The 22,872-nt window shown below is 56.3% G+C and overlaps 2 protein-coding genes across 6 annotated transcripts in view; one reads left to right on the forward strand and one right to left on the reverse strand.

Annotated features, from left to right (window-relative positions):
* The window catches only part of ZNF276 (zinc finger protein 276), a 24,653-nt gene extending 8,295 nt beyond the window's left edge, over positions 1–16,358 (reverse strand). Inside the window, exons 1-6 of one of the 3 annotated variants that reach the window (XM_081806186.1) lie at positions 16,200–16,358; positions 5,899–6,202; positions 5,527–5,573; positions 4,986–5,432; positions 3,770–3,848; positions 2,463–2,546 (exon numbers count right to left, since the gene is read on the reverse strand). In XM_081806186.1, coding sequence (XP_081662312.1) covers positions 2,463–2,546; positions 3,770–3,848; positions 4,986–5,432; positions 5,527–5,573; positions 5,899–6,182 — 941 coding nt within the window. In that variant the 5' untranslated portion in view covers positions 6,183–6,202; positions 16,200–16,358. Of the gene's footprint in view, positions 1–2,462; positions 2,547–3,769; positions 3,849–4,985; positions 5,433–5,526; positions 5,574–5,898; positions 6,203–10,543; positions 10,830–11,177; positions 11,298–16,199 lie in introns of those variants that run through there. The other 2 variants (XM_081806187.1, XM_081806185.1) reach the window with 2 other exon arrangements.
* Positions 11,360–22,730, forward strand: VPS9D1 (VPS9 domain containing 1). 3 transcript variants are annotated; one of them, XM_081806183.1, is made up of 15 exons: positions 11,360–11,532; positions 12,734–12,809; positions 14,601–14,693; positions 14,794–14,956; positions 16,296–16,407; positions 16,482–16,544; positions 16,902–16,954; positions 17,057–17,144; positions 17,330–17,415; positions 17,775–18,265; positions 19,283–19,412; positions 19,602–19,810; positions 20,077–20,173; positions 21,474–21,578; positions 21,922–22,730. In XM_081806183.1, exons 1-15 carry the CDS (start codon positions 11,434–11,436, stop codon positions 22,013–22,015), a joined length of 1,959 nt encoding a protein of 652 aa, XP_081662309.1. In that variant the 5' UTR covers positions 11,360–11,433; the 3' UTR covers positions 22,016–22,730. The 3 variants fall into 3 exon arrangements, with proteins under 3 accessions (XP_081662309.1, XP_081662310.1, XP_030896938.2); XM_031041078.2 differs by lacking the exon at positions 11,360–11,532 and having other exon boundaries at positions 11,681–12,809; XM_081806184.1 differs by lacking the exons at positions 11,360–11,532; positions 21,474–21,578 and having other exon boundaries at positions 11,678–12,809.
* The last annotated feature ends 142 nt before the right edge of the window (positions 22,731–22,872 follow it).

Raw genomic sequence — 22,872 nt, forward strand, 5'->3', positions numbered from 1 at the left:
TCCACTTCAGGAATGAGGGATGCAGATAAAGCATAGAGAATACAGTCAGTGTACCGTAAGAGAGCTGCACGATGACCGATGGGCAGCTACGAGTGATGGGTACAGCACAACGTACAGAGCTACCGGGTCAGTATGTTGTGTGCCTGACACGAACACTACATGCCTACTATACTTCACTTTAAAAATAAACAAAATAGGGGCGCCTGGGTGGCTCAGTCGGTTGGGCGACTGCCTTCGGCTCAGGTCATGATCCTGGAGTCCCGGGATCGAGTCCCGCATCGGGCTCCCTGCTCGGCGGGGAGCCTGCTTCTCCCTCTGACCCTCCCCCCTCATGTGCTCGCTCGCTCTCTCTCATTCTCTCTCTCAAATAAATAAATAAAATCTTTAAAAAAAATGCCTCTTTATTAAAAAATAAATAAATAAACAAAATAATGGGGTGCCTGGGAGGCTCAGCTGGTTGTTAAGTATCTGACTGTTGATTCTGGCTCAGGTCATGATCTCAGGGTTGTGAGATCCAGCCCCACGTAGAGCTCTGCGCTGGGCGTGGAGCCTGCTTAAGATTCTCTCTCCTCTCCTGCTGTAACCCCCGTCAGCTCTCTCTCTCTAAAACAAAAACAAAACAAAAAACCCCACAAAAACAAAATAAATGTCAAAATTAAAAACATGGAAAATTAACAATGTTGACAAGGATTTGGAGAAATTAGAACCCTTGTACATTGTTGATGGGAATGTAAAATGGTACAGCTTCTATGGAAAACTGTAAGGCAGTTCCTCAAAAAGTTAAACATAGAACTAGCATATGACCCAACAATTCTACTTCTGGGTACACCCAAAGAACTGAGACAGGGACTCAAACAGATACTTTTCTTTTTTCTTTTTAAGTAGGCTCCACAATGCAGGCCTTAAACTCACGACCCTGAGATCAAGACCTGAGCTGAGATCAAGAATTGGATGCTTAACTGACTGAGCCACCCAGGCGCCCCTCAAACAGATACTTGCAGGCCAGTATTCATAACATTATTCACAATAGCCAAAAGGTAGAAACAACCCCAAATGACAGAAGAATGGATCGACAAACTGTGGTCTATCCATACAACCGAATATATTCAGGCATAGAAAGGAACGAAGTTCTGATACATGTTACAACACGGATGAATCTAAAAAACATTATGTAAAATGAAAGAACCCTATCAAAAAGGACAAATACATATTTGTCAAATATATGTATATACTTCTATGAAGTGCCCTGATGTAACTAGATTAGCGGCTGCCAGAGCCTGGGAGAGGGGAAAGAGGGAAGTCATTACTTAATGGGTATAGAGTTTCTGCTTGGGATGATGAAAAGTTTAGAAATAGCGGTGATGGTTGCACAACACTATGAATGTACTTAATGGCCACCGAATTAACTGCACATTTAAAAATGATAAAATGGGGGGCACCTGGGTGGCTCAGTCCCCAGCTAAGGACCCAGACAGGCATGTCTGCTAAAAGAAAGTCACACGGACCAGGGCTGTTCAGAGGCCCTGTCCTAGGTTTCCAGTTGTGATTCACATTGTAGCACCCAAGGAACCATGTGGCCACAAGGTCTGAGTGTCTCTGTGGGCACAAAGGTGAACCCAGAGCTGTGGCCAGCCCACTGCCACCTGGTCCCACCTCCTGCAGGGCATGGCTTCTGTTTCTCTTTCCATAGCCATGTCAGAACTCAAAGGAAAAAAGTAAGTCAGGTTTGCTCTTTAATCTTTGTGCTGCGTTTTCTTGGCTGATGGTGTAGTGCTCCTGTGTTTCCATTCTACCGCGAAACGCTCAGTAATACCCAAGTGGGGCAGCGACTACCTACAGGCCTTCTGGGTGTCCCTGGGCACAAGATGGGGAGGAAAGTGACACAAGTACACATTAGCCTTCCCTGCCAGGATCCTAGACGCTAACTGAGAGAAAAGACAAACCCCTGGAAAGGGAAGGTCGAGACAAGGCCACAGAGACAACTCTCTAAGGAAGTGATGTAGAGATCAGTGCCAGAGGCAGATCTGAGAGCAACTGCTGGGTCCCTGAGCCTCCAAGGACCTTGGCACAGAAGCAGAAAGAAGTGTAGGGTAGAGGTTCCTGCAGGAAATCAGAGGCTGACACGGCAGACACTACTGTGGTGTGACTGAGGGCAGGGCTGGCAGAAGGGAAGGCAGGGAGCTCCCAGACTGAGGCTGAGTCACATTCACAGGCCCTGCCACTCTCACAAGACACGGAGACCAGGTCCCAGCTCACTCAGAAGCCACACTGCACTGTGTGGTCAGACCAAAGAGCAGCAGGAAACAAACGTGCTAAGCAAGGGCAGACTGGGAAGTAGAAGCCTTCACTCCCTGTCCCCACTACTCCCACCCAGTGACCCTACCAGGCAGACTAGGTTTCCAGGTTACCCAGCGATGCCACTCCCAGACCCCAGGGACATGCAACAAGACTGCCCCCCTTACTTCTTTTCTGGGTAAGGCTCAAAGGATTCGTCCGAGGACTGGGTATTCTGCTTCTTGTCATTTTCGTCTTCACTCAGGATGTCCCTAGGGAAGAAGAGAGAACCTTTAGCAAAGGCCTGTGGTGTGTGACAGATTCAATGACACTTCCTATCTAAAAACACCATCAAATCTCCATACTCCGTGTTTTAGCTCTCCTAAAAAGGTCTTAGAAACCTAAAACCCCCAAATCTCTGAACTCCTCTCCTAACAGAAAGGGCAGGCCAGCAAAATGACGATTCCCCAGAAGCCACACTCCTCTCACACCAGGACCCTGAACTTGGAAAGAACCTCTCTATGGGGACCCAGGTAGCACACGAAGACCTCAAGGAGGCAGGCTTCTCAGAAAGTGGATTTTCAGACTGAGTTAACTATTTCCCATAACTGTGAGCACCTATCCAGCTGACCGGTCAGCTGCTGGCCACTGCAAAGGTCACAAAGGCCTGGAAAAGATCTGTGTATCTGTAAACTTTACCCTAAAACATGAAGTCAGTTTCTATAGGGCAGCGGACAGAGACAGGCTGGTGGTACACCATGGCCTTCCCCTGCAGGCTGTCACCTGTCTGGACAAGAAAGACTCAAGGCTGGCTGGTGGGCTAAAGGACAGCCTGTGACCACTCCTGGTCCTGGAGGTGTTTTTAGCACACCTACTTGGGTTCTTCCAGCATCTCAGTCATTTTTCATTGACACCCCACTGGAGTTGAGCCAAAAATCATACTGTCCTCCTCTACTTGTTTGGATGAGGGTACATCTCCATTGCAGCCAGAGCTTATGGGGAAAGGCTGTGAAGGCCAGCTGGTGTGTGGCTGCCACGAGTGGTTCTCAGCTGACAAGCAGGAGGTGGCCCAGGAGCAAACAGTCCCTGACAGTGCCCTTTCCGGGGCGGGTTGTCCTCCTGCGCAGAACCTCTGCCCCAAGTCACAATCATGTCATGACAAAGGGCCAGAGACTGACTTCCTGTTTCAGTAACATCTACGGCTCGCACAAAACCACAGCCTTGAAGGAGACAAGCCAGCAACAGCAAAGGAGCGACCACGGGACTCTAATTTCCACACCACCCTAGTTGTGCTCCCCCTGCAAATGCCTCACGCTGGGGGGCCCTCTGGATCAGGAACAAGAAGCTTGGAAAGAAACACCCTCGGCCACTCGTCTCCTTCCCACTGAGAGAAGGAGAGGGTCCTGGCCAGGACACGGACAGGGAGCACACAGGTTGGCGGAGTTTGGTTTTCCAAGGAGGAATTTTAGGCTATTTAAACCCACTCTTCTCTCACCCCTCAGAAAGGTCACTGAACTCGTCTTTTACCCGATCATCCGAGGTTGAAGATGGAACCTGCTTCTCACCCAACCGCCCTGAGAAACAAAGAACAAGGCTCCTGTTACCAACACGGAGCGCAGGCAGTGCTCCCCAGCGAGGAGGCGTGCACCTGTCTGACAATGGAGCCTTCCTTGCAGGGAGCCTGGGGTCCTTCACCTTTAAATCCCACCCACCTCCCAGCCCCATCCCCCATAAGGTTCCTGCATAGCCAGACCGACCACCCCCACGACTAGCACAGGCATGGGCAGCACCAGGCATCAGAAACCCTAGCCGACAGTCCACATCAGCAAGCCCAGCCCTTCCTAGAGGTTCAGATCCAGTCGTTTAGGGGTGGGACGACTCACACTTTGTGGATGTTCCAGGACGTTTAAGAAAATCATCGTTAGCAAAGTACTGCATGCCATGCACAGCTAAAAAAGCCAAGCAGTTCTAAGAACCTCTGACACAATTCCCTTTTCCCTTCCCAGCATTTGTGCACCTCCATCTCTCTGAACTATTTAGGTAGCTACACTTTTTTTTTTCTGGATAGTTACACTTTTAAAAAAGTGCCACCGAGAGCTCGGACACAAGAGCAGCCGAGGGCTATGCACAGACAGGCGCACAAACGGAGGCTAAGAGAAGCAGGGCGGAAGCGAACCCAGCCACCCTAACACAAAGTCAGTCCATCAACAGCTACACCCCAACCACAGCACTGTGGGATCGGGTCCCAAACAAGGGCCTATGTTTCCTCTTGGCCAGTTGGCAGAGGGGCCTGTCTACACGAGTCCCACTGGGATGTCACCGGGACGCTGGCTGAGACCCAGGGAATGACCTGCAGCTGGAACAAAACAGCCTCGGAGGCAGCAGCTGCCCTCTTCCCCCACGTCCCACAACAAGGACCCCATTCTTCTGCCTCCCTTGGCCCCCTGGCCCCAAGCAGGCTTAGCAAGGAAGACCAGATGGCAGGCGAGCATGCCTTTACAGAAACTGCTGGAATAGGGTCCTCAAACCCCCCCCGCTGTCAGATGCCCAGGAGGAGATGCTAAGGCCGGCTCCTCCTCATTTCTCCCAGAACCCCTGCACACAACACCATGACCACCGCCCACAACGATGCAGACATCCACTTCCTACTGAGAGCCCTGCCTGGTTCAAGACTAGGAATCCTGGTTTAACAGCCCAGAGGAGCCTCCTACCTGGGGCCCCACTTGAGGGGAAGCTTGGCTGAGGTGGGGGGCTCAGCCCAGGCCCTACAGGGATGACATCTGAAGGAGGCTGGGCCATGTCCGTGCTGGGCAGTGTCTCGGTCTCAGCTGGAACTGTGGTCGCTTTGCCCTGGGAGCTCTGAGGGGCAGCCCCAGTGGGGTTGGAGCCCCGATGCTGGGTGAGCCACGGGGCCATCTCCTTGTCCCATGTCCACTTGACTGCCAACGCACTGTCCAGCAAGAGGGCCCCGCAGCTGGAGTCGGCGTCCATGGTATAGTCGTGGCCCTGGTCACAGCCCCACACGGCTTGGATAACACCGCAGTACTCGGAGGACAGTGTCCTCTGGAGGTTAGGCAGGGCCCCACAGCTGGCTGCGTGTCCATGCACCCATGCCACCAAGTCACGTAGGCCCTGGGGGCTCGAAGTGATCAGGTCCACTGAGGAAAGGCACAGAGACGCCACACCCATGGCCAGTCAGCACCCAGCCCACCTCAAGCCTACCCACGAACCACACACCAGGGGCACACTCACCCAGACACGCTCCCTCCTCTGCCCCTGGTGGGGGCTGGGCACCAACCCTGCAAAGGATCAGCATGGCCATGAGTGGGGCTGCAGTGAACAAGATGCAGGCTCACCAGATCCCTCTCCCACATGCAGTCTGAAATTGCTCTTCCAAGGGCTGTCTCCTACACTCAGAGCCCTTCGTGGCCCTCACCTCCCCCAAGCATGTCTGTCCATCTCCCTCACACCAGTCACGCTGGTGCTCACACGTCTGCTGCTCCAGCATGATGCGTCTCCCCACTGCAGAGGCTCCCCCCAGCACTCCCTGTGCCTAGAACAGCCCCAGCGTGCAGGGTGCTTGGCCCCTGAATGCCCACCAAAGAATGAAGGAGGAACGCCTACTTTGTGCAAGTCTTCCGGTGGCCGGTCGGGGAGACGTTGACTCTCTGCAGGAAGGACTTGAGGAGGCCATGGCACTGGTAGAACTGGGTGTGGCAGTTCTTGCAGACAAACTGAGACAGAGCTGGGTCCTGGTGGACGGCCACCCCCAGCAAGTGCTGGAAGTCCCTGATGAAAACTCGCTCCCCTGGGGGTGGTCTGTCTGAGCTCTCCCCAGGTGCCCGGCCAGAAATGCTGCGGAGACTCCGTGAGGAGAACTTCCCATGGCAGAGGCGACAGTGCCCCATGGCAAGAGCCCGGCCTGTTCCTGGGCAAGCACAGGAGACATTAAGTCAGCTGGTAAGGCTGCTCGCTGCACAGGGCATGTAAGACACAAGCTCCTAGGAAGCGAGCAACGCGGCCCCAGGGGAGGTGAGACCCACGCTCTGCCGTCCTCCACGGAGATTCCCCATATATACCCCTTAAACACAAGCCCACACCTGCGCCAAAGGCAGGGCTCTGGCTCTGGGCTCCCAGTTGAACATAGAGACTTTTGGGAGATGTGCTCAGTGGAGGGCCTTATGGTCCAGAAAACCTTTCAGAGAATTCTAAGTGCTTCTACAACAAGGCCAGAATTACTCTCCTAACAAAACCAGACAAAGACACCACAAGAAAAGAAAATTACACGCCAGTATCCCTGACAAACACAGCTGCCAAAATCCTCACCAAAACATTAGCAAACCAAATTCAACAATACACTAAGAGGCTCATATACCATGATCCAGTGGGATTTATTCCAAGGGTGCAAGGATAGTCCAACATCCACAAACCAATGAACCTGATACATGTTAACAAAACAAAGGATGCAAATCATATGAGCATCTCAACAGATGCAGAAAGTTTCTGACACAATTCAATGCCCATCATGATAAAAATTCTGAACAAAGGGGGTATAGAAAGAATGTACCTAAACATAATAAAGGTGACAGATAACAAGCTCATAGCTAACATTATACATACAAATAAAAAGCAGAAAGCTTTCCTCTCAGATTAGGAACAAGACAAAGATGCCCACTCTCACCACTTTTATTCAGCATAGCACTGGAAGTCCTAGACAGAGCAATTAGGCAAGAAAAGTAAGAAATATCCAAATAAGAAAAAAAGAAGTAAAAAACTGTCTCATTTGCAGATAATATGGCATTATATATGGAAAATCTTAAAGACTCCATCAAAAGACTCTCAGAATGCTAAGAATAAAAAATCGGTAAAGCGGCAGGACACAAAAATCAATAATGAACTATCAGAAAAAGAAATTAAGAAAGCAATCCCACTTACAACTGCATCAAAAAGGGGGTGCCTGGGTGGCTCAGTTGTTAAGCGTCTGCCTTCAGCTCAGGTCATGATCCCAGGGTCCCGGGATCGAGTCCCCCATTGGGCTCCCTGCTAAGCAGGAAGCCTGCTTCTCCCTCTCCCACTGCTTGTGTTTCCCCCCTCTCTCTGTCAAATAAATTAATTTAAAAATTCATCAAAAAGAATAAAATACCTATGAATAAATTTAACAAGGAGATGAAAAACCTACACACTGAAAACTGTAAGACACTGATGAAAGAAAGTGAAGACACAAATAAATGAATATTCTGCGCTCGTGGATTAAAAGAAAACTGTTAACATGTTCATGCTACAAAAAGCCATCTACAGATTCAGTACAATCCTGATCAAAATCCCAATGGCATTTTTCACAAAAATAGAACAGTCCTAAAATTTATACGAAACCACAAAAGACCCCAAATAGCCAAAGCAATCTTGAGAAAGAAGAACAAAGCCAGAAGCATCACATTTCTTGATTTCAAACTATATAACAAAACTACAGTAACTGAAACAGTATAGTAATGACATAAAAACAGACAGACTGATGCAACAAAAAAGAGAGCCCAGATATAAACCCATGCATATGTGAGATCAATTAATTTACAACAAAGGAGACAAGAATATACAATGGAGAGGGGCGCCTGGGTGGCTCAGTTGGTTAAGCGACTGCCTTCGGCTCAGGTCATGATCCTGGAGTCCCGGGATCGAGTCCCGCATCAGGTTCCCTGCTCTGCAGGGAGTCTGCTCCTCCCTCTGACCCTCCCCCCTCTCATGTGCTCTCTGTCTCTCTCATTCTCTCTGTCTCAAATAAATAAATAAAATCTTTAAAAAAAAAAATAATACAAAATGATTTATTAAAAAAAAAAGAATATACAATGGAGAAATGATAGTTTCTTCAATAAATGGGTGTTGAGAAACTGGACAGTCACATGGGAAAGAATGAAACTAGGCCCCCAACTTAAATCATAAACAAAAATAAACTCAAAATGGATTAAAGACCTAAATGTGAGACCTAAAACCATAAAACTCCTAGAAGAAAACACTGGCAGTAAATTCCTTCTCCTCAGTCTTGGTGATGATTTTTTGGATTCAACACTGAAAACAAAGTCAACAAACGCAAAAAATAAACAAGAGGGACTACATCAAACTGAAATGCTTCTGTACTGCAAAGAAAACCATCAACGAAATGAAAAGGCAACCTACTGAATTTGGGAAAACATTTGCCAATCATATATCTGGAAGGGATTAATACCTAAAATATATAAAGAACTAATACAACTCAAAATCAAAAACACAATCCAATTAGAATACAGGCAGCAGGGGAGCCTGGGTGGCTCAGTCAGTTAAGCATCTGCCTTCAGCTCAGGTCATGATCCCAGGGTCCTGGGATCGAGCCCCGCATCGGGCTCCCTGCTCGGCGAGAAGCCTGCTTCTCCCTCTCCCACTCCCCCTGCTTGTGTTCCCTCTCTTGCTGTGTCTCTGTCAAATAAATACATAAAATCTTAAAAAAAAAAGACAAGAAATAACGTGTGTGTGAGGATGTGGGAAAAGGGAACCCTTGGGCACTGTCGGTGGAAATGTAAATTGGTACAGTCTCTATGAAGGGGGGGTGCATGGGGGGTGCAGTAGGTTGAGTGTCTGACTCTTGGTTTTGGCTCAGGTCATGATCTCAGGGTCATGGATGTCGAACCCAGTGTGGAGCCCAGTGTGGGGCTCCCTGCTCAGTTGGGAGTGTGCTTCTCTCGGTTGCTCTGCCTCTGCCCCTCCCCCTGCTCAAGTGCTCTCTCTCTAAAATAAATAAATCTTTTAAAAAATAAAAATAAAACTACCATTTGACCCAACAATTCTACTTCTCGATATTTATACAAAGGAAGTGAAAACACTAACTCAAAAATGTACATACGCTCCCATTTTCATGGCAGCATTATTTACAATAGCCAAGGTATGGAAACTACCTAAGTGCCCACTGATTAATGAATGCACAAAAAGTGAGGTGGGTGTGCACGCGGCGCGCGCACACACACACTGGAATATTATTCAGCCATAAAAAAGGACACCCTGCATCTGTGACAACACGGATGGACCTAGAAGATACTACGCTAAGTGAAATAAGTCAGACAAGAAAAGACAACCCTGGGCGCCTGGGTGGCTCAGTTGGTTAAGCGACTGCCTTCGGCTCAGGTCATGATCCTGGAGTCCCTGGATCGAGTCCCGCATCGGGCTCCCTGCTCGGCGGGGAGCCTGCTTCTGCCTCTGACCCTCCCCCCTCTCATGTGCTCTCTCATTCTCTCTGTCTCAAATAAATAAATAAAATCTTAAAAAAAAAAAAAAGTCTTGGGGCGCCTGGGTGGCTCAGACGGTTAAGCGTCTGCCTTCGGCTCAGGTCATGATCCTGGAGTCCCTGGATCGAGTCCCGCATCGGGCTCCCTGCTCGGCGGGGAGCCTGCTTCTGCCTCTGACCCTCCCCCCTCTCATGTGCTCTCTCTCTCTCATTCTCTCTGTCTCAAATAAATAAATAAAATCTTTAAAAAAAAAAGAAAAGAAAAGACAACCCTATTCCATTTCACTTACGTGTGTAATCTAAAAAAAGCAGAACAACAAAAGCTCCCAGAGAGCGACCGGAGGCGGCCAGGGGCGGATGGCAGGGGAGGGCGGGACGGTCAAAGGCGCACGTTCCCAGTGATAACTACGTCTCGGGGCACGGTGCCTACCGTCAGTGACACCGCTCTGTACGTCTGAAAGTGCCTACAAGTTCTCACCGCAGGAAAAGCCCCGCAACTGTGTGAGGGCAGACGTCACCCGACCCCCGCGGCGATCCCGGCACGACGGACTGAAACGGCCAATCGTCAACACGCTGCACACCCAGACTAATACCGTGTCGCAGGCTAATTCCACGGAACACTTCTGAACGAACGCTTTTCTCCTCCCACGGTCGGCCGGCCTCGTGCACACGCTGCCCCCGCCCTCCGTGCCCCAGGGGGGCGGCCAGGCGCCGGGGGCACAGTGCCCCCCGCCAAGGCCAAGAGCACGCGCGCAAGCAGCACCTGCCCGGCGAGGGGCTCCTGCCCGGAACCCACCCGGTTCTGCTTTCACCAAGACGAGACGGAAAACGCGTACCGGGCGCCGGGCCTGTCCGACTGCAGCCCCGCCAGCGTCGTGACTTCACGACGGGCAGTGGGCACCAAGGGGTCAGCCGCCCTGCGAAACAGCACCCGGGCGGGCCGCCCCGTCGGCGGAGCGGCCCAGGGACGCCGAGGGACCCCCGGCTCCGCCCGCCACCCGGCGCCCCGGCCCGACCCACCTGCCTCGTCGGCGCCGTCCTCGCCCGGGTCCCCGCGGGCCCGCGCCAGGCCCCAGCCCAGCCGCGCCGCCAAGGCCGCGGCCTCGTCCACGCTCGGCCCGCTGCGGGCCGGGCGGCCTCGGGGCCGGCCGCCGCCGCCGCCGCCGCCGCCGGAGCCCCCGCGCTGCCCCGCCGCCCCAGGCGACAGGAAGCGACCAAGCCGGTCCCGCTTCATGGCGGCGGCCGCGGCTACAGCCCGGCCCCGGCGCTCCGCCCCGCTCGGCCCCGCTCGGCCCGGCCCGGCCCCGCTCGGCTCCACTCGGCCCTATTCGGTCCGCCTCGGCTCGGCTCGGCTCGGCCCGGCCCGGCCCGGCCCGGCCCGGCCCCGCTGTGTGGGCTGGACCCGGCCTCTGAGCCGGGTTACGTCCTGCTCGGCCCAGAGCCTCGCGCGTCCGCTCAGCTGGACGGTGCTCGTTCGTCTCCGCTCGACTCCGCCGTTCGGCCCCCTTCGGCTCCCTGGAAGCGGGGCGGGGCGAAGAGGGAGGGGCGGGGCGGCGAAGGGAAAGGCCAGGAGGGGGGGCAGGGGCGGCACGGCACGGCCCCGGCGTTTGGCATGGCGCAGACGTGGAGTGCGGGTGCTGACTGTTACACTTACGCGCTCGCAGCTACTGCGTGAGACTACCTGAGAGCACCGCCGCCCCTCCAGCCTCGGGAGCCCAGCGCAAAGAGCGGCGGGGCCGGGGCTGCCGGAAGTACAGCCGCGCCGGCCCCGCCCCTTCCGGCGGTCCAGGGCTCGGGCGGCGCGGGCTCCAGCGCGGGCTGCGTTCCGGGCCCCGGGCCGCCTGTCCCGCCCTCGGCCGCCGGCGCCGCCGCTGCCGCCGCCACGGCCGCGGCCTCCCGAGCCCGACGCCATGGCCGCTGCGGCCGGGGACGGCGCGGTGAAGCCGCTGCAGTGCGCCATGAAGCTGGCCAACGGAGCCATCGAGCTGGACGCCGGCAACCGGCCCCGGGTGAGGCGACACAAAGCGAGGCGGGGGCGGCGGCCCGAGGCGCCCCCCGAGCGGCCGCCTGCCCGGGGGCGGGGTCGGGGGTGGGGGCGCCGTCCGGGACCCCTCCGGCGGCCCCGGGGGCGCGGGGCGCGGGCGTCGGCGTGACCTTGGACAGCTCCCCGCGCTCTGCGGGCCGGTCTCTGTCTGCGAAGCGGGGACCTGGAACCCGGGCTCGTCTGTAGGCGGTTCAAGAAGCGAGCAGTTCCCTGTGTGCTGCGTGTTTTCATGGGAAGACACTGTAGCTTTAATCGGGTTCCCCGAACGGGCGGAACCCTGCGAGGGTTAACTGAGGCTCGTCCGCGATGCGTCTTTCCAGCACGCCTGTTGGGAGGGAATGCGGGCCGGGTAGCGTGGGCGTTAATCCGGACGGTGGCAGCCGGCTGGACTGCCCACGGACAGGAGAGGCCGCCTGTGCCCAGGAAGAGCCTCCTGCTTCCTCGGTGGGCTGCTCTCCCCAAGTCGGGTTTCTAGGGCCGCAGGTGCCCCACAGGTCAGAAATCCTTTCTGGAACCCGTTTTATCCTTACCTCGGAGCTGTAGACCTAAAGGTTAATTTGACAACCGGGATGCGACAAGATGTCATGCGGCGGTTCCAAGTGCCTGGTGCTCTGGCTCGGAACCCTGCAGACCGTCAGACCCTGGAACGTGGCGATATTCTAGGACTCGAGATTGCGGCGTGCTCAGGGGGTTCAGGAGAGGGATTTCCCAGAACCGAAGCCAGAAAGTGATTCTGAGATTTGCAACATCAGTCCCTCAGTAACCTCCCAGGAAAGTTGTGGTTTTTTCAAGCCACTGACGAAAGAGCCCCTGAGTCGCTCAGGAAGGAAACCTGTTGCAGAGTGAACTCGACAGCGACTGTTAGGACTGCTTCTCCTGGCGCACTGGAGAATCTGTTCTTCCTGTGCTGGGAACAGGCAGTGAGTGGAGGATGGGTGCCCAGCTGGGCACTGTTTTTCTTCAAGTCAAGAGAAAAGGGATACTATCTGTGCAGGACATCTCTGAGCACCTGGAGCAACTACCAGCTAACTATCTCAGGCTACATGTCTCAAACTCAAGAGATAAGCAAGCACCATTTCTGTTTCCCACAAGGGCATGAGGCAGGCGTGATGGAATTGTTTGCCATTACTGGACTGACGCCTGCCATTTCTCTTCCCTGGGCACAGGAGGCATATACAGAATACCTGAGGAGCATCCACTACATCTCCCAGGTGCTGCTGGAAGAAGTGGAAACCACCAAAGGTACGGCTCTCAGCCTCACCACTCCTCCTGCACTGAACAAATGATGGACAGCTTAGCCCTTGATGGGTCTCAGGCCTGGGGGTGTCCTATGTCCTACCCATTAGTCGTTAGCAGAAGGTGAATGGGTGAACACTCAGCATGAGCTGTCGTAGTGTGATGTGGGAGCAGGAAGGGATGGGTGCTGTCAGGGGATGGAAATGGGATGGGGCATAACCAGAGACTGGACATCAAACCCCGGCCCAGAAAGGAGTGAGCTGCTGAAAAGTCAGGGGCTGGGGGCAACACTCCCAGCAGAGGGATGTGCAAAGGCCCTGAGGTGAGAGTGGATGCTGGGTACGGGGAAGAGTAGGTGCAGTTGGGGCAGTCATGGCCTTGGGTGGAACTGGGGTTGTTGTGGTGTAAGGGGAAGCTTGTAGAGGCTTTGTGGGAGAGAGGCCAGCATGGAAGCAGAGCCTCCAGGAGGCTCCCACAGTGAGGACAGCAGTGATAGGACCACTTGGAGATGGAAGGAGTGAAGGGCTTGGGGACGTTCTTTAAAAGTAGACCTTGGGGCGCCTGGGTGGCTCAGTGCATTGGGCGTCTGCGTTTGGCTCGGGTCAGGACCCAGGAGTGCTGGGATCGAGTCCCGCATCAGGCTCCCTGCTCAGCGGGGAGTCTGCTTCTCCCTCTGCCCTTCATCCCACTCGTGCGCTCTCTCTCACACTCTCTCAAATAAATAAATAAAATCTTAAAAAAAAAAAAGTAGACATCACAGATTTGCTGGGGGTGGGGGATGAGCCGCTGGGTGGCAGGATAGGGGGTGGAGACAGTGAGCCACTGTTTGGCGGGGCGGGGGGGGGTGGACAATGAACTGGGGGGAAACTGAGGTGCAGAGGGCTGGTCCAGGGGGTGGCAGGAGCAGACTTGTGTGGGAAGAATAGAGAGCTCCATCATGAGCATGTTGTGCTTGAGGTGCTCAGCACCCTGGTAGATATGGGACCATGGTGGTTAGGGAGGGGTAGGGTCATCAGAATCAGAGCTGCCCCAGACAGGCAGTGAGCTTAGCAGAGCTCTGGGCACTCCAAGATGGAGGCCTGGGAGGAGGGCACAGCAGAATGGAAGAGACAGACCCTGAGAGGTCGAGGAGCCCTCAGAGAAGGACTCGACATGAGGGTATTAGTGAGGGAGTTTCAGTGGGAGTCAGAGGGCTAAAACAGGATGCAGTGAGAGGCTAGCTGTAATGCGAGCATAGGTGGGTCAGGAACTACAGCTACTGGGGTCCAGCTCCTACAGCCCCTATCTGCTGACGGGAGTGATCCCCAGAGGAGGGAATGCAGAACAGAAGGCCCGGGGATGTGCCAGAGCTGGGGTCAAGCATAGCCAGAGGGCAGGAGAGAGGTGGTAAGGTTGTCTCTGTGAAATGGTCCATGGCCACAACATAGCTCACCTTGAGGGGCTGTAAGTACAAGGAAAGCGCTTGCTGAGAAAAGGCCTGGTTAGGGAGGAAGGGGGCTCTGATGGTCCAGCAGGGATAACAGGTCAGATGCTGGGCTGGCCAAGCTCAGAGCCCACACAGCATCAGGAAGCAAACCCCCCACAGATGATCAGAAATGATGAGGAGATGAGGTGACCTAGAGGTCAGAGATGAGGAGGGGGGCAGGGTGACCCAGGGTGAAGAGATGAGGAGGGGGATAGGCTAGCATAGGGGTCAGAGATGAGGAGAGGATGGGCTTGTCCTTGTTTTTATCTCAGCAAGAATCTGTTTAGCGATTAAGGTGATGGTGACCAGCTTTCTTGTCTCTTGATCCCCAGAAGGTGGAGACCCTGTGGCCCCAGACACCTCAAAGATGCTGAAACTGGCTGAGCAGTGTCTGGAGAGGGCCCAGTCGACAGCTGCCAAGCTTGGTGGGTCTCCAGCAGATTTCCCTAGGGCATTCCCCCACAAGTCTGCATCTCTGTGGGACACTGGACTCCATGCTGCCTCTTGCTTATGTACGTCTTGCAGGGAAAACGCACCTGAAGCCAGCCACGCCTGTGGCTGCTCCTGGCCCCTCATCTACCAGCCGACATCGCCGGGTGTACTCGGATGAAGGGGGGAGACTATCTCCGTTTCTGCCGCCCGAGATCTTCCAGAAGCTTCAGGCGGCAGAGTCACAAAGTTCTAAGAAGTAAGAAGGGGCCAAATGGAAGGTGGGCTGAGCCTGGGTTTAAAGTCCAGACAAAGGGAGCTAACCACAATGGTTTTAGTTAAAATGGGTCCGAGAATGGAAACAGCCTCGTGCTTGACAAAAACAAATGCAGATCCCCTTTGGACAGAAGCATGTGCACGAATCGCACACAGTCAGGTATAAGCAAGCATAGAAAGAAACCAGAAACTTCAAGAGTAAGAGCAGAAACAGCCTGCAAGTATTCAGGTGGAATTAGCAGACGTTTCGCTAAACTGCCGTGCTCTCTACATTTACAGAAGTAAAAAGCAAGTTTGAAAATAATGCCAGGGGACAAAAAAAACATAAAATCTGACCCAGCAAATAAAGAACCAAGTAGAAACAAAAATATAATACCAAAATTGTTTTTAAAAACTAACTGAAAACAATAACGACAAATCATATCCTGCAGGGAGAGTCCACACATGCACACAAAAATGAGTGGTCGGTTTTTAACAGAGCAGACATAGTTGTGGAAAGAATGAGTGAATTGGTTAAAGGGTCAGTAGACCCCCAGAATGACTCACAGAGGGGAGAGAAAAAAGAAAGTCTGAGAGAAAGATAGAAGATCTAACACAAGATTATTGGAGTTCCAGGAAAAGAAAAGGAAGAAAATGGGAGAGGCATTATTTGAAGAGCTAACAGGACATAAGTTTCTGGAACTGAGAAAAGCGGTCAGATACAAGAATCCCCACTAGGACAGATAAGGCCTGGCTCCTCGTGGCCCTGGTGCTGCCAAGCCTCCGGGTCCACTGCCGCCCAGAGGTCCCAGGCCCTCACTTCTGCATGTGCAGTTTGGGGGCAGGACCAGGCACAAGACCTCCATCCCAGGACAAATTTTCCCTCAGCTGGAGTCCTCACAACTGACCCTCTCCCACCATGAAAGCATGAAGACCTGTGAGGCCAAAAGTCTCAGTGCGGGGTCGGGGGTAGCTTTTGGTGGCCATTTCTACCAACTAGACAGGGTTCTCTATTTAATGGGTGGCAGAATCATCTAGTTGTTTGGCTCACATGAGTCCTTTAAAAAGTTTCATGTTGTTGCCAAACACGTATAACTGATCTACAGAAAGTACGATGTCCAGCTTCTCTTGAAAGATCAGAGATCTTAGCAACGGCAGGTCCAGGTCAGCAGGGCAGGGTCTCCAGTCCACCCCAGACCTCCTCCCTCCTTTTCATTTCCTGCCTGCCCCCACCACCACCTGCTCACCTTCTGGTCTCAGGGCACACTCAGGGAGGGTCTTCAGGTCACCAGAGCATTCCAGAGCTTCCTGGGGCCTGGACAGCAGCTCGTCACTATTTCCAGGGAGCTGACACCTCTGGAGGAGGCCTCTCTGCAGAATCAGAAGCTGAAGGCTGCCTACGAGGCACGGATGGCCCGTCTGGACCCCAGCCAGGCCATGCAGAAGACATCCCTGGTGAGTGGGTCTCCGGGAGGGTCTGGGCTGGTGGTGGAAGAGGAGTAGGCCTTATCTTCTCCTTCCTCTCCGAGACCCTGTCTCTGCAGCGGCAGATGATGGAGAACCTTGTGATCGCCAAAGCCCGGGAGGAGACAGTATCCTTTCCCTCCAATCCTGGTGTCCTGAGCTGAGCAAGAAGGGGGTGAGGTGGGAAGTGAAGGGCCGGAGTGGGGACAGAATTCGTCCAGCTTCGGAGAGGCATGACCTTAAGGGACGGCTCCTGCCCTGCCCACGTCCGCACAGGCCCTCCTGTTCCTCCTAGCACCCACGGGCCCCTCTCCAACCGTCCAGTCGGCTAGGGCTTGCTTTGTTCCCTGAGCGAGCACCAGTCCTCAGGCCTGCTGCCTCCTGTGCCCCGCCTGGCCTGACCATACCCCCGGATGCCTGGGGACTCAGTGCAGGCGGGCGGGGGTGCCGCCCCACCAGACTCGGCCTTGACTCTGCCGCCCCAGCTGCAGAGGAAGATGGAGGAGCGCCGGCTGCGGCTCCAGGAGGCAGCCAACAGGTGCGTCTCCTCCCGTTGGTTTGGGGACAGCCGAGAGGACTGGTGGGGACTTCCACACCCACCCCCCAGCCCTAAGGTGCCCCACTTCGTCTTTCACCCCAGGAGGTTCTGCAGTCAAGTTGCCCTGAGCCCAGAGGAGCGGGAGCAGCGGGCCCTCTATGCCGCCATCCTCGAGTACGAGCAAGACCACGTGAGTGCCGGGAGCTGTGACTGCGGCTGTCATGGCTTGCTGTTCCCAGGGCCCGTTGGTGTTGGGTCTTCCTATGCCCCAGGGAGGGCACGGACAGTGTGGTGCTGGTCTTCTGGGGTGCAGCCTTGGCGAGGGGGCACGCAGGGACCTGGCCATGCTCTCCAAAGAAGTCCCCTGCCTTGCAGGACTGGCCGAAGCACTGGAGGGCCCAGCTCAAGAAGAGCCCAGGGGACCTGTCGCTAGTGACCAGCCTGGTCTCCCACCTGCTCAGGTACCAGGGCCTTCCACCCCCCTACCTCCTGGTTGGCCCTGAAGGCAGGCAGACGAAAGGACCAGAAAGGAAAGGGACAGAGAGGAGATCGGGGGTGACTGTACGGGGCGCCCACAGGCTCCCTCGGAAGGGCTGGGGTTGCAGACATCCCATCCAGCCACCCTCGTGGTCTTTTCAGCAGCCGCCTTCTGCCTTCTCAGGGGGGTGGGTCAGACTCTATCTGCCACAGTTACTCACAAGGAAACTGCAAGCATCACTCCTCTGAAATGTGTCCGGTGGGGCCCCGTGGTGGGCAGGTGGACGGCAGGTGAGGGCGTGGCCTCAGCACTGCACCCCCACACCTCTTCCTGTGCTCGCAGCATTCCCGACCACCCCATCTCGCAGCTCCTGAAGAAGCTCCAGTGTGCAGTGTACCGGGCGCTGTACCCCGTCGTGAGCAGGGCTGCTGTTGGTGCTGCCTCTGCCCCCGGCTGCCGTTCCTTGCCCCCGGACGCCGACGGGCTGCTGGCTCCGGGAAGCCGGCGGCTCCGGCCCTCGCAGAGCCTCTACTGCATGCTCTCCCCTGCGGAGCCCAGCGTGGCCCCGCGGCCCCCAGACGGCACTCAGGCCGGCCCCCCAGACAGAGGGCCAGACAGCAGCCCTGCCAGGCCCCCCTCACCCCTGGCACACAGCTTGACCGGTGTGCAGAGCAAAGACAGCTCCTTTGAAGACCTCGAACCCTTCTTGGCTACTTCTGAGGGGTGGGGCCGGGGGCGTGGGAGGCCGCCTGAGCCCCAAACAACGGGGGTGAAGGAGGAGCCGCTGCTGGAGCAGCTGAAGAGCACTGTGAAGGACATACACAACGCCATCGGTGAGGGCCAGCGTGCCCGCAGGACGGGGGGGGCGGGGGGAGCTGCTCCACCTCTGAAGCCTGTGCCCCTCAGAAGGCTTTTCACAGGCCGAGGATGGGCCCTGGGGAGGACAGGCTTTCCTCTGGTTGGCGGCCAGCCACGCTGGATCTGCAGAGCCGTCCCTGTCCGCCCTTCTCTGGGGCAAACTCCGTGTTTAGCAGACAGGAAGGCACCCTGCTCTGAGAGCAGCTGGAACCAGCTGTGGGCCCGAGGTCTCCCCAATCCCGAGTTGTCTGCTCCCTGGGCTGCACTGGGAAGGGTTTGGGGAAGGGTCTGCTGTCAGATCCTCTGCCCGCCAGGTGGTCCTGGCCCGTAGGGTTGGACTCAGGTCATTCTAAAGCAAGGACCATCAGGTGTGTGCAGCCTGGTGGTGACAATTTTGAGATTTTTTTCCATTTTGGGAATAGTGTGTGGATTCCCTAAGGGTCGGCGTCTAGGGTGGCTGGTGACTCCCAAGTCCCTTCCAAGGAGGAAGGCTTTCAGGGTTTCCTAAAAACCAGTGAGGGAGTCTCAACAGGCGGCTTGGAATGCCTTTCAAGGTCACCTGGATGGGTCTCCCATCTCTCTGGGTCTCAGGTCTTGTTTTAAATATGCTTCTAAAGTTCTTCAGGTTCCTGCAGTTTGGAGTACAGACTCCTTCAGAGAGAGGCTGTCCTTGGCTTTCCTCAGCCTGTCTTCTTAGTTCCTCGGGGGAGCGGGGCATGCTTCTGTGAGCTCCTGGGTGCTCTGCCCCCGGACTCCGTGGACACGGAAGTGGGAAGCTTGAGGGGAGTGGAGGGAGGTTCAGGCAGACCCCCACCCCACCGAGCCGGAACACTGTGGCGCTGTCCACACGGAGGGTGGGAGAGGAGGGGGCGGCTGTGGGGCCCACTTGGGCACCCCAGGCTGGCTGGGGATGACCTCCAGGGGCTGCCAGCCTGGGGCTGGAGGGCCCAGCCGTCCCCACAGCGCCATTGTGCCGGCTCTGCTCCCGGCAGACAGGCTGCTCTCGCTGACCCTCCTGGCTTTCGAAGGCCTGAACGTGGCCGCCTCCAAGGACCGGTGTCTGGCCTGCATCGAGGAGCCCTTCTTCTCTCCACTGTGGCCCCTGCTGCTGGCACTCTATAGGTACGTTCCCAGTTCCAGTCCCCACGGATGGCCCCGGGGCACCCTTCCCGCTGGTGCTTCACTCTCAGCCATCCTCAGATGCCTCGCCCACGCCCCTGTGACTCGGGGTGTAGCTAGCTTTACCTAGCCCTGCCTCCGTCCCTGGGGCAGAGCCCCTGGGCAGCTGAACCTGGCCTCTCTCTGCTCCAGGAGTGTGCACCGCCTCCGGGAGGCCGCCCTGAGCAGAAGCATGGAGCTCTACAGGAGTGCACCCCCAGCCGCCATAGGCATTCCCAGGAAGCTCCTCCCCCGGGACCTGGAGGCCACGGGAGCTGGTCCCTACCCCTACTGTGCTGCAGCCCAAGAGCTGGGCTTGCTGGTCCTGGAGAGCTGCCCCCAGAAGAAGCTGGAGTGCATCGGTGAGGGGTTGCAGTTTGGGAGGACAGAAGGGGGAACATGCTCAGATACGGTTCCATCCTACAGGTGACCTGGAGTCTCTGTTTGCCCTGAGCTGCAGACCCTCCTCCCGTCAAGTGGGGGTGTGTCTCACGGGCCATAAGTGGTGTGAGGGCACGATCGGGAGGGAGCTTCTCAGGGTGGGTGCCTGAGACTTGCTGTGGCCTCTGGGCTGTCCTGGGACCGGCTCCGCTCAGCCCTCTCTTGAAGCCTCACTTCTGTGCCACAGTGCGGGTCCTGCGGGTCATCTGTGCCTGTGCCGAGGATTACTACCAGGCCCAGGAGGCTGCCCCTGAGACCAGACCCCCAGTGGGTGCCGCAGCCATGTGAGTCCCAAAAACAGACTGGGATGGGCACTGAGCTTGTGGGGGACTGCCTGTAGAGGCCTGGGGGAGAGAGAACCCTCCTGTCCTGCCCCAAGCAGCGGGACTGCAGTTTCTGCCTGGATTCTGGGCCCCTGGGCCCCAGAATCCCACTGCTACAGTGAGCTTTGCAAGGCTCATCGTCCAGCAGAGTACCCATGTCCACCAGGGGCTTGGGCTCCAGCCCCCGTGAACGATGCATTCCCGCCCCTCTGGGCAGGACTTCTTAGGAGTTAGGGAACACCTGACTAATCTGGTGAAATTTAGGGTTGCTTGTCCCAACAGCACGTGCTTGGTCCCTCAGTTGCACACTTTGGGGGAAAAGCCCCAGCCTCAGTGAAGAGCTTGCTCCCTGTGCTAAGCCCCCACACCTGGGGTTCCTGTATCATCCCTGCCCCCACTATCCTGAGGTGAGGCAGGGGGTCTTCTCTACCTGGATCTGCGATGCCTGGTTCTATCTGTCTTATCTGAACCCTCCTGGGGCCAGCAGCCTCTTGCCCTGGCCCCTATTTGGGGCTCCCGGCTCCTCAGCACCTGCAGGGGCTCTTTCTGTTGCCACCCTGCCCCAGGGACCAGTGTTATAACGAAGGCACCTGTCATTTGAACCTGGCGGGTGGGTTTTAGCACCTACTACACCCAAGGGCCTGGAGGTAATGGGCAGGTAGAAGCTAGAGTTGAGCATGAGATCAGCAAGCAAGAGCTCCACCCAAGGAGAAAGAGACAGATGATTGGTGGTCATACTCAAGCCATAGTTTTTGCCTGATGCCCTTCCCAGAGACCACCAACCCGTGGGCCCCGTGGGCCCCGTGGGCCCCGTGGGCCAGGGTTCTGCGTGCCCTGCAGGGCCTCCGTTGGCACCTTTTTAGCTCCCCTAGATGCCTCTTGTGGGGGATCTCAGGTGCCTGGCTCCGATCCCGGGTGTCAGCAGGCTGCCTGGACGTGGGCCATCCCCTCCATTATCCTGCTCCCCAGGTGTGGGCAGCCTTGTGAGGCAGCCCCACACGTGCACTGTGGGGGCATCGCCTCGTCCAGCCGTGCGCTCCGGAGCACAGGGTTCCCATTCAGGGATGGCCTTGCTGCCTGTAGGGACTGCCCTTCGTCCACTCCCAACTCCCCCACGCAGGCGGGCAGGAGGGGCCCAGGGAGAGCAGCTGGTCAGCCCTGGACCACTCCACAGGCCGAGCTGGGGGCTGCAGGGTTTGGGGGATTGAGCAGCCATACTGGGCCCCGGAGCCTACCGGCCAGCCGTGCCTCTGCCCAACAGCGGTGCTGACGACCTGCTGCCCATCTTGTCCTTTGTGGTGCTGAGAAGCGGTCTCCCCCAGTTGGTGTCAGAGTGTGCAGCCCTGGAGGAGTTCATCCATGAGGGGTAGGAGCCCCCGGCTGGAGTCAGGCCAGCATGGTGCACTGAGCACGTGCTCCCAGGTCGGGGGTCCACCTGCGCACATGGCCCATGGTCCCCTCTGCCAGTCCCTTCCCACTTCCCCTTGCTCAGCATACTGCTTGGACAGGACCTGGGTGGGGGGGCCATCCCTTGAGCAGCATCTGCCTGGGGAGTGGGCTATCCTCTAGCCCAGCCTCCCTGACAGACCCCTGTGGGACCTCAGCATCCAGGTCCTGCCCCATGAGGGCAGACACCCCTTCCAAAGTGCTGGGGGCCTCCTTGCATCCCCTGGAGGTGACAGATGCTGCCTGGGCCCACCTCTCCACAGGTACCTGATTGGAGAGGAGGGCTACTGCCTGACGTCACTACAGAGTGCCCTGAACTACGTGGAGCTACTGCCCCGGGGGGCCCTGGGCAAGTAGAGGAGGACAGGACCTGCCGAGGACCGTCCAGGAGTCACCTGCTGGGGGGAGGGGGGCACTAGGCCAGCTGTGGTGGGGCTGTGTAGCTCTCACACTTGCCCTAACCTGACATCTGGCCCAGGGACTTGAGACACCGCTGTTCCTCAGAGGCACCAGCTCCTAGGAAGTAGGCCCATCTCTTTCTTGTCTCAGCCTGAGAGGCTCTGTGCACGAACATCAGAGCTGTGGACTCCCCTTGGGGCCGGTACACATGGTCCTCAGCCCCAGCAACTCAGCGGTAGGGAGGGCGCCTTGGGCCTGGCAGAGGGCAGGTCTGGTTTCTCTCCCTTCCCATCCCTGTGACAGTCAGCTTCCAGCACCAGTGGCTTGTTAGTCAAGAAGAGGGCCTGGCCCCATACCCTGCCTCCCACCCAAGGGCTGGGGCCTAGGTGGTCTGAAACTGTGCTGTTTACTTATTGGGCATTGATCACTCCATTCTCCTCTGGAGCCCAGGCACCCCCAGGGCATCCACCCGTGTCTGGGGCCTCTGAGCCACCCCGGCCCTTGGCACGGTACGAATTGGACCCCTGGCCACTTCCCATCCCCGCATGTCCCCTTCTGGGTCAGCGTGAACCCAAGGGTCAGTGCCTGCCTGCAGCCCAGTGCCCACTCTGACTGTTACATGCCCTGGGCAGCCACTGACACAGCCAAAAATAAAGAGGTCACTGGTATCTCACGCTGCACGGCTCGCGTGCTCGCCATTCCACTGGCCGTGCGGAGGCCTGAGTAGCACAACCCCTCCCCTGCGGACCAGCAAGAGCCAGACTGTCCCAGAGACCACCTCCCAGACCCTCTGGGGCAGGACATGCTCCGCGGGG

The sequence above is a fragment of the Leptonychotes weddellii genome, chromosome 16 (assembly GCF_054177405.1).
Source record: "Leptonychotes weddellii isolate Sample4059 chromosome 16, ASM5417740v2, whole genome shotgun sequence".
NCBI lineage: Eukaryota > Metazoa > Chordata > Mammalia > Carnivora > Phocidae > Leptonychotes > Leptonychotes weddellii.

Coding starts and splice junctions, on each gene's coding strand:
- VPS9D1 (XM_031041078.2), top strand. CDS start 12,611: ATGTCTCAAACTCAAGAGATAAGCAAGCACCATTTCTGTTTCCCACAA. Junction 14,957..16,295: donor GAGTCACAAAGTTCTAAGAA/GTAAGAAGGGGC, acceptor CACTATTTCCAG/GGAGCTGACACCTCTGGAGG. Junction 16,545..16,901: donor CCAAAGCCCGGGAGGAGACA/GTATCCTTTCCC, acceptor CTGCCGCCCCAG/CTGCAGAGGAAGATGGAGGA.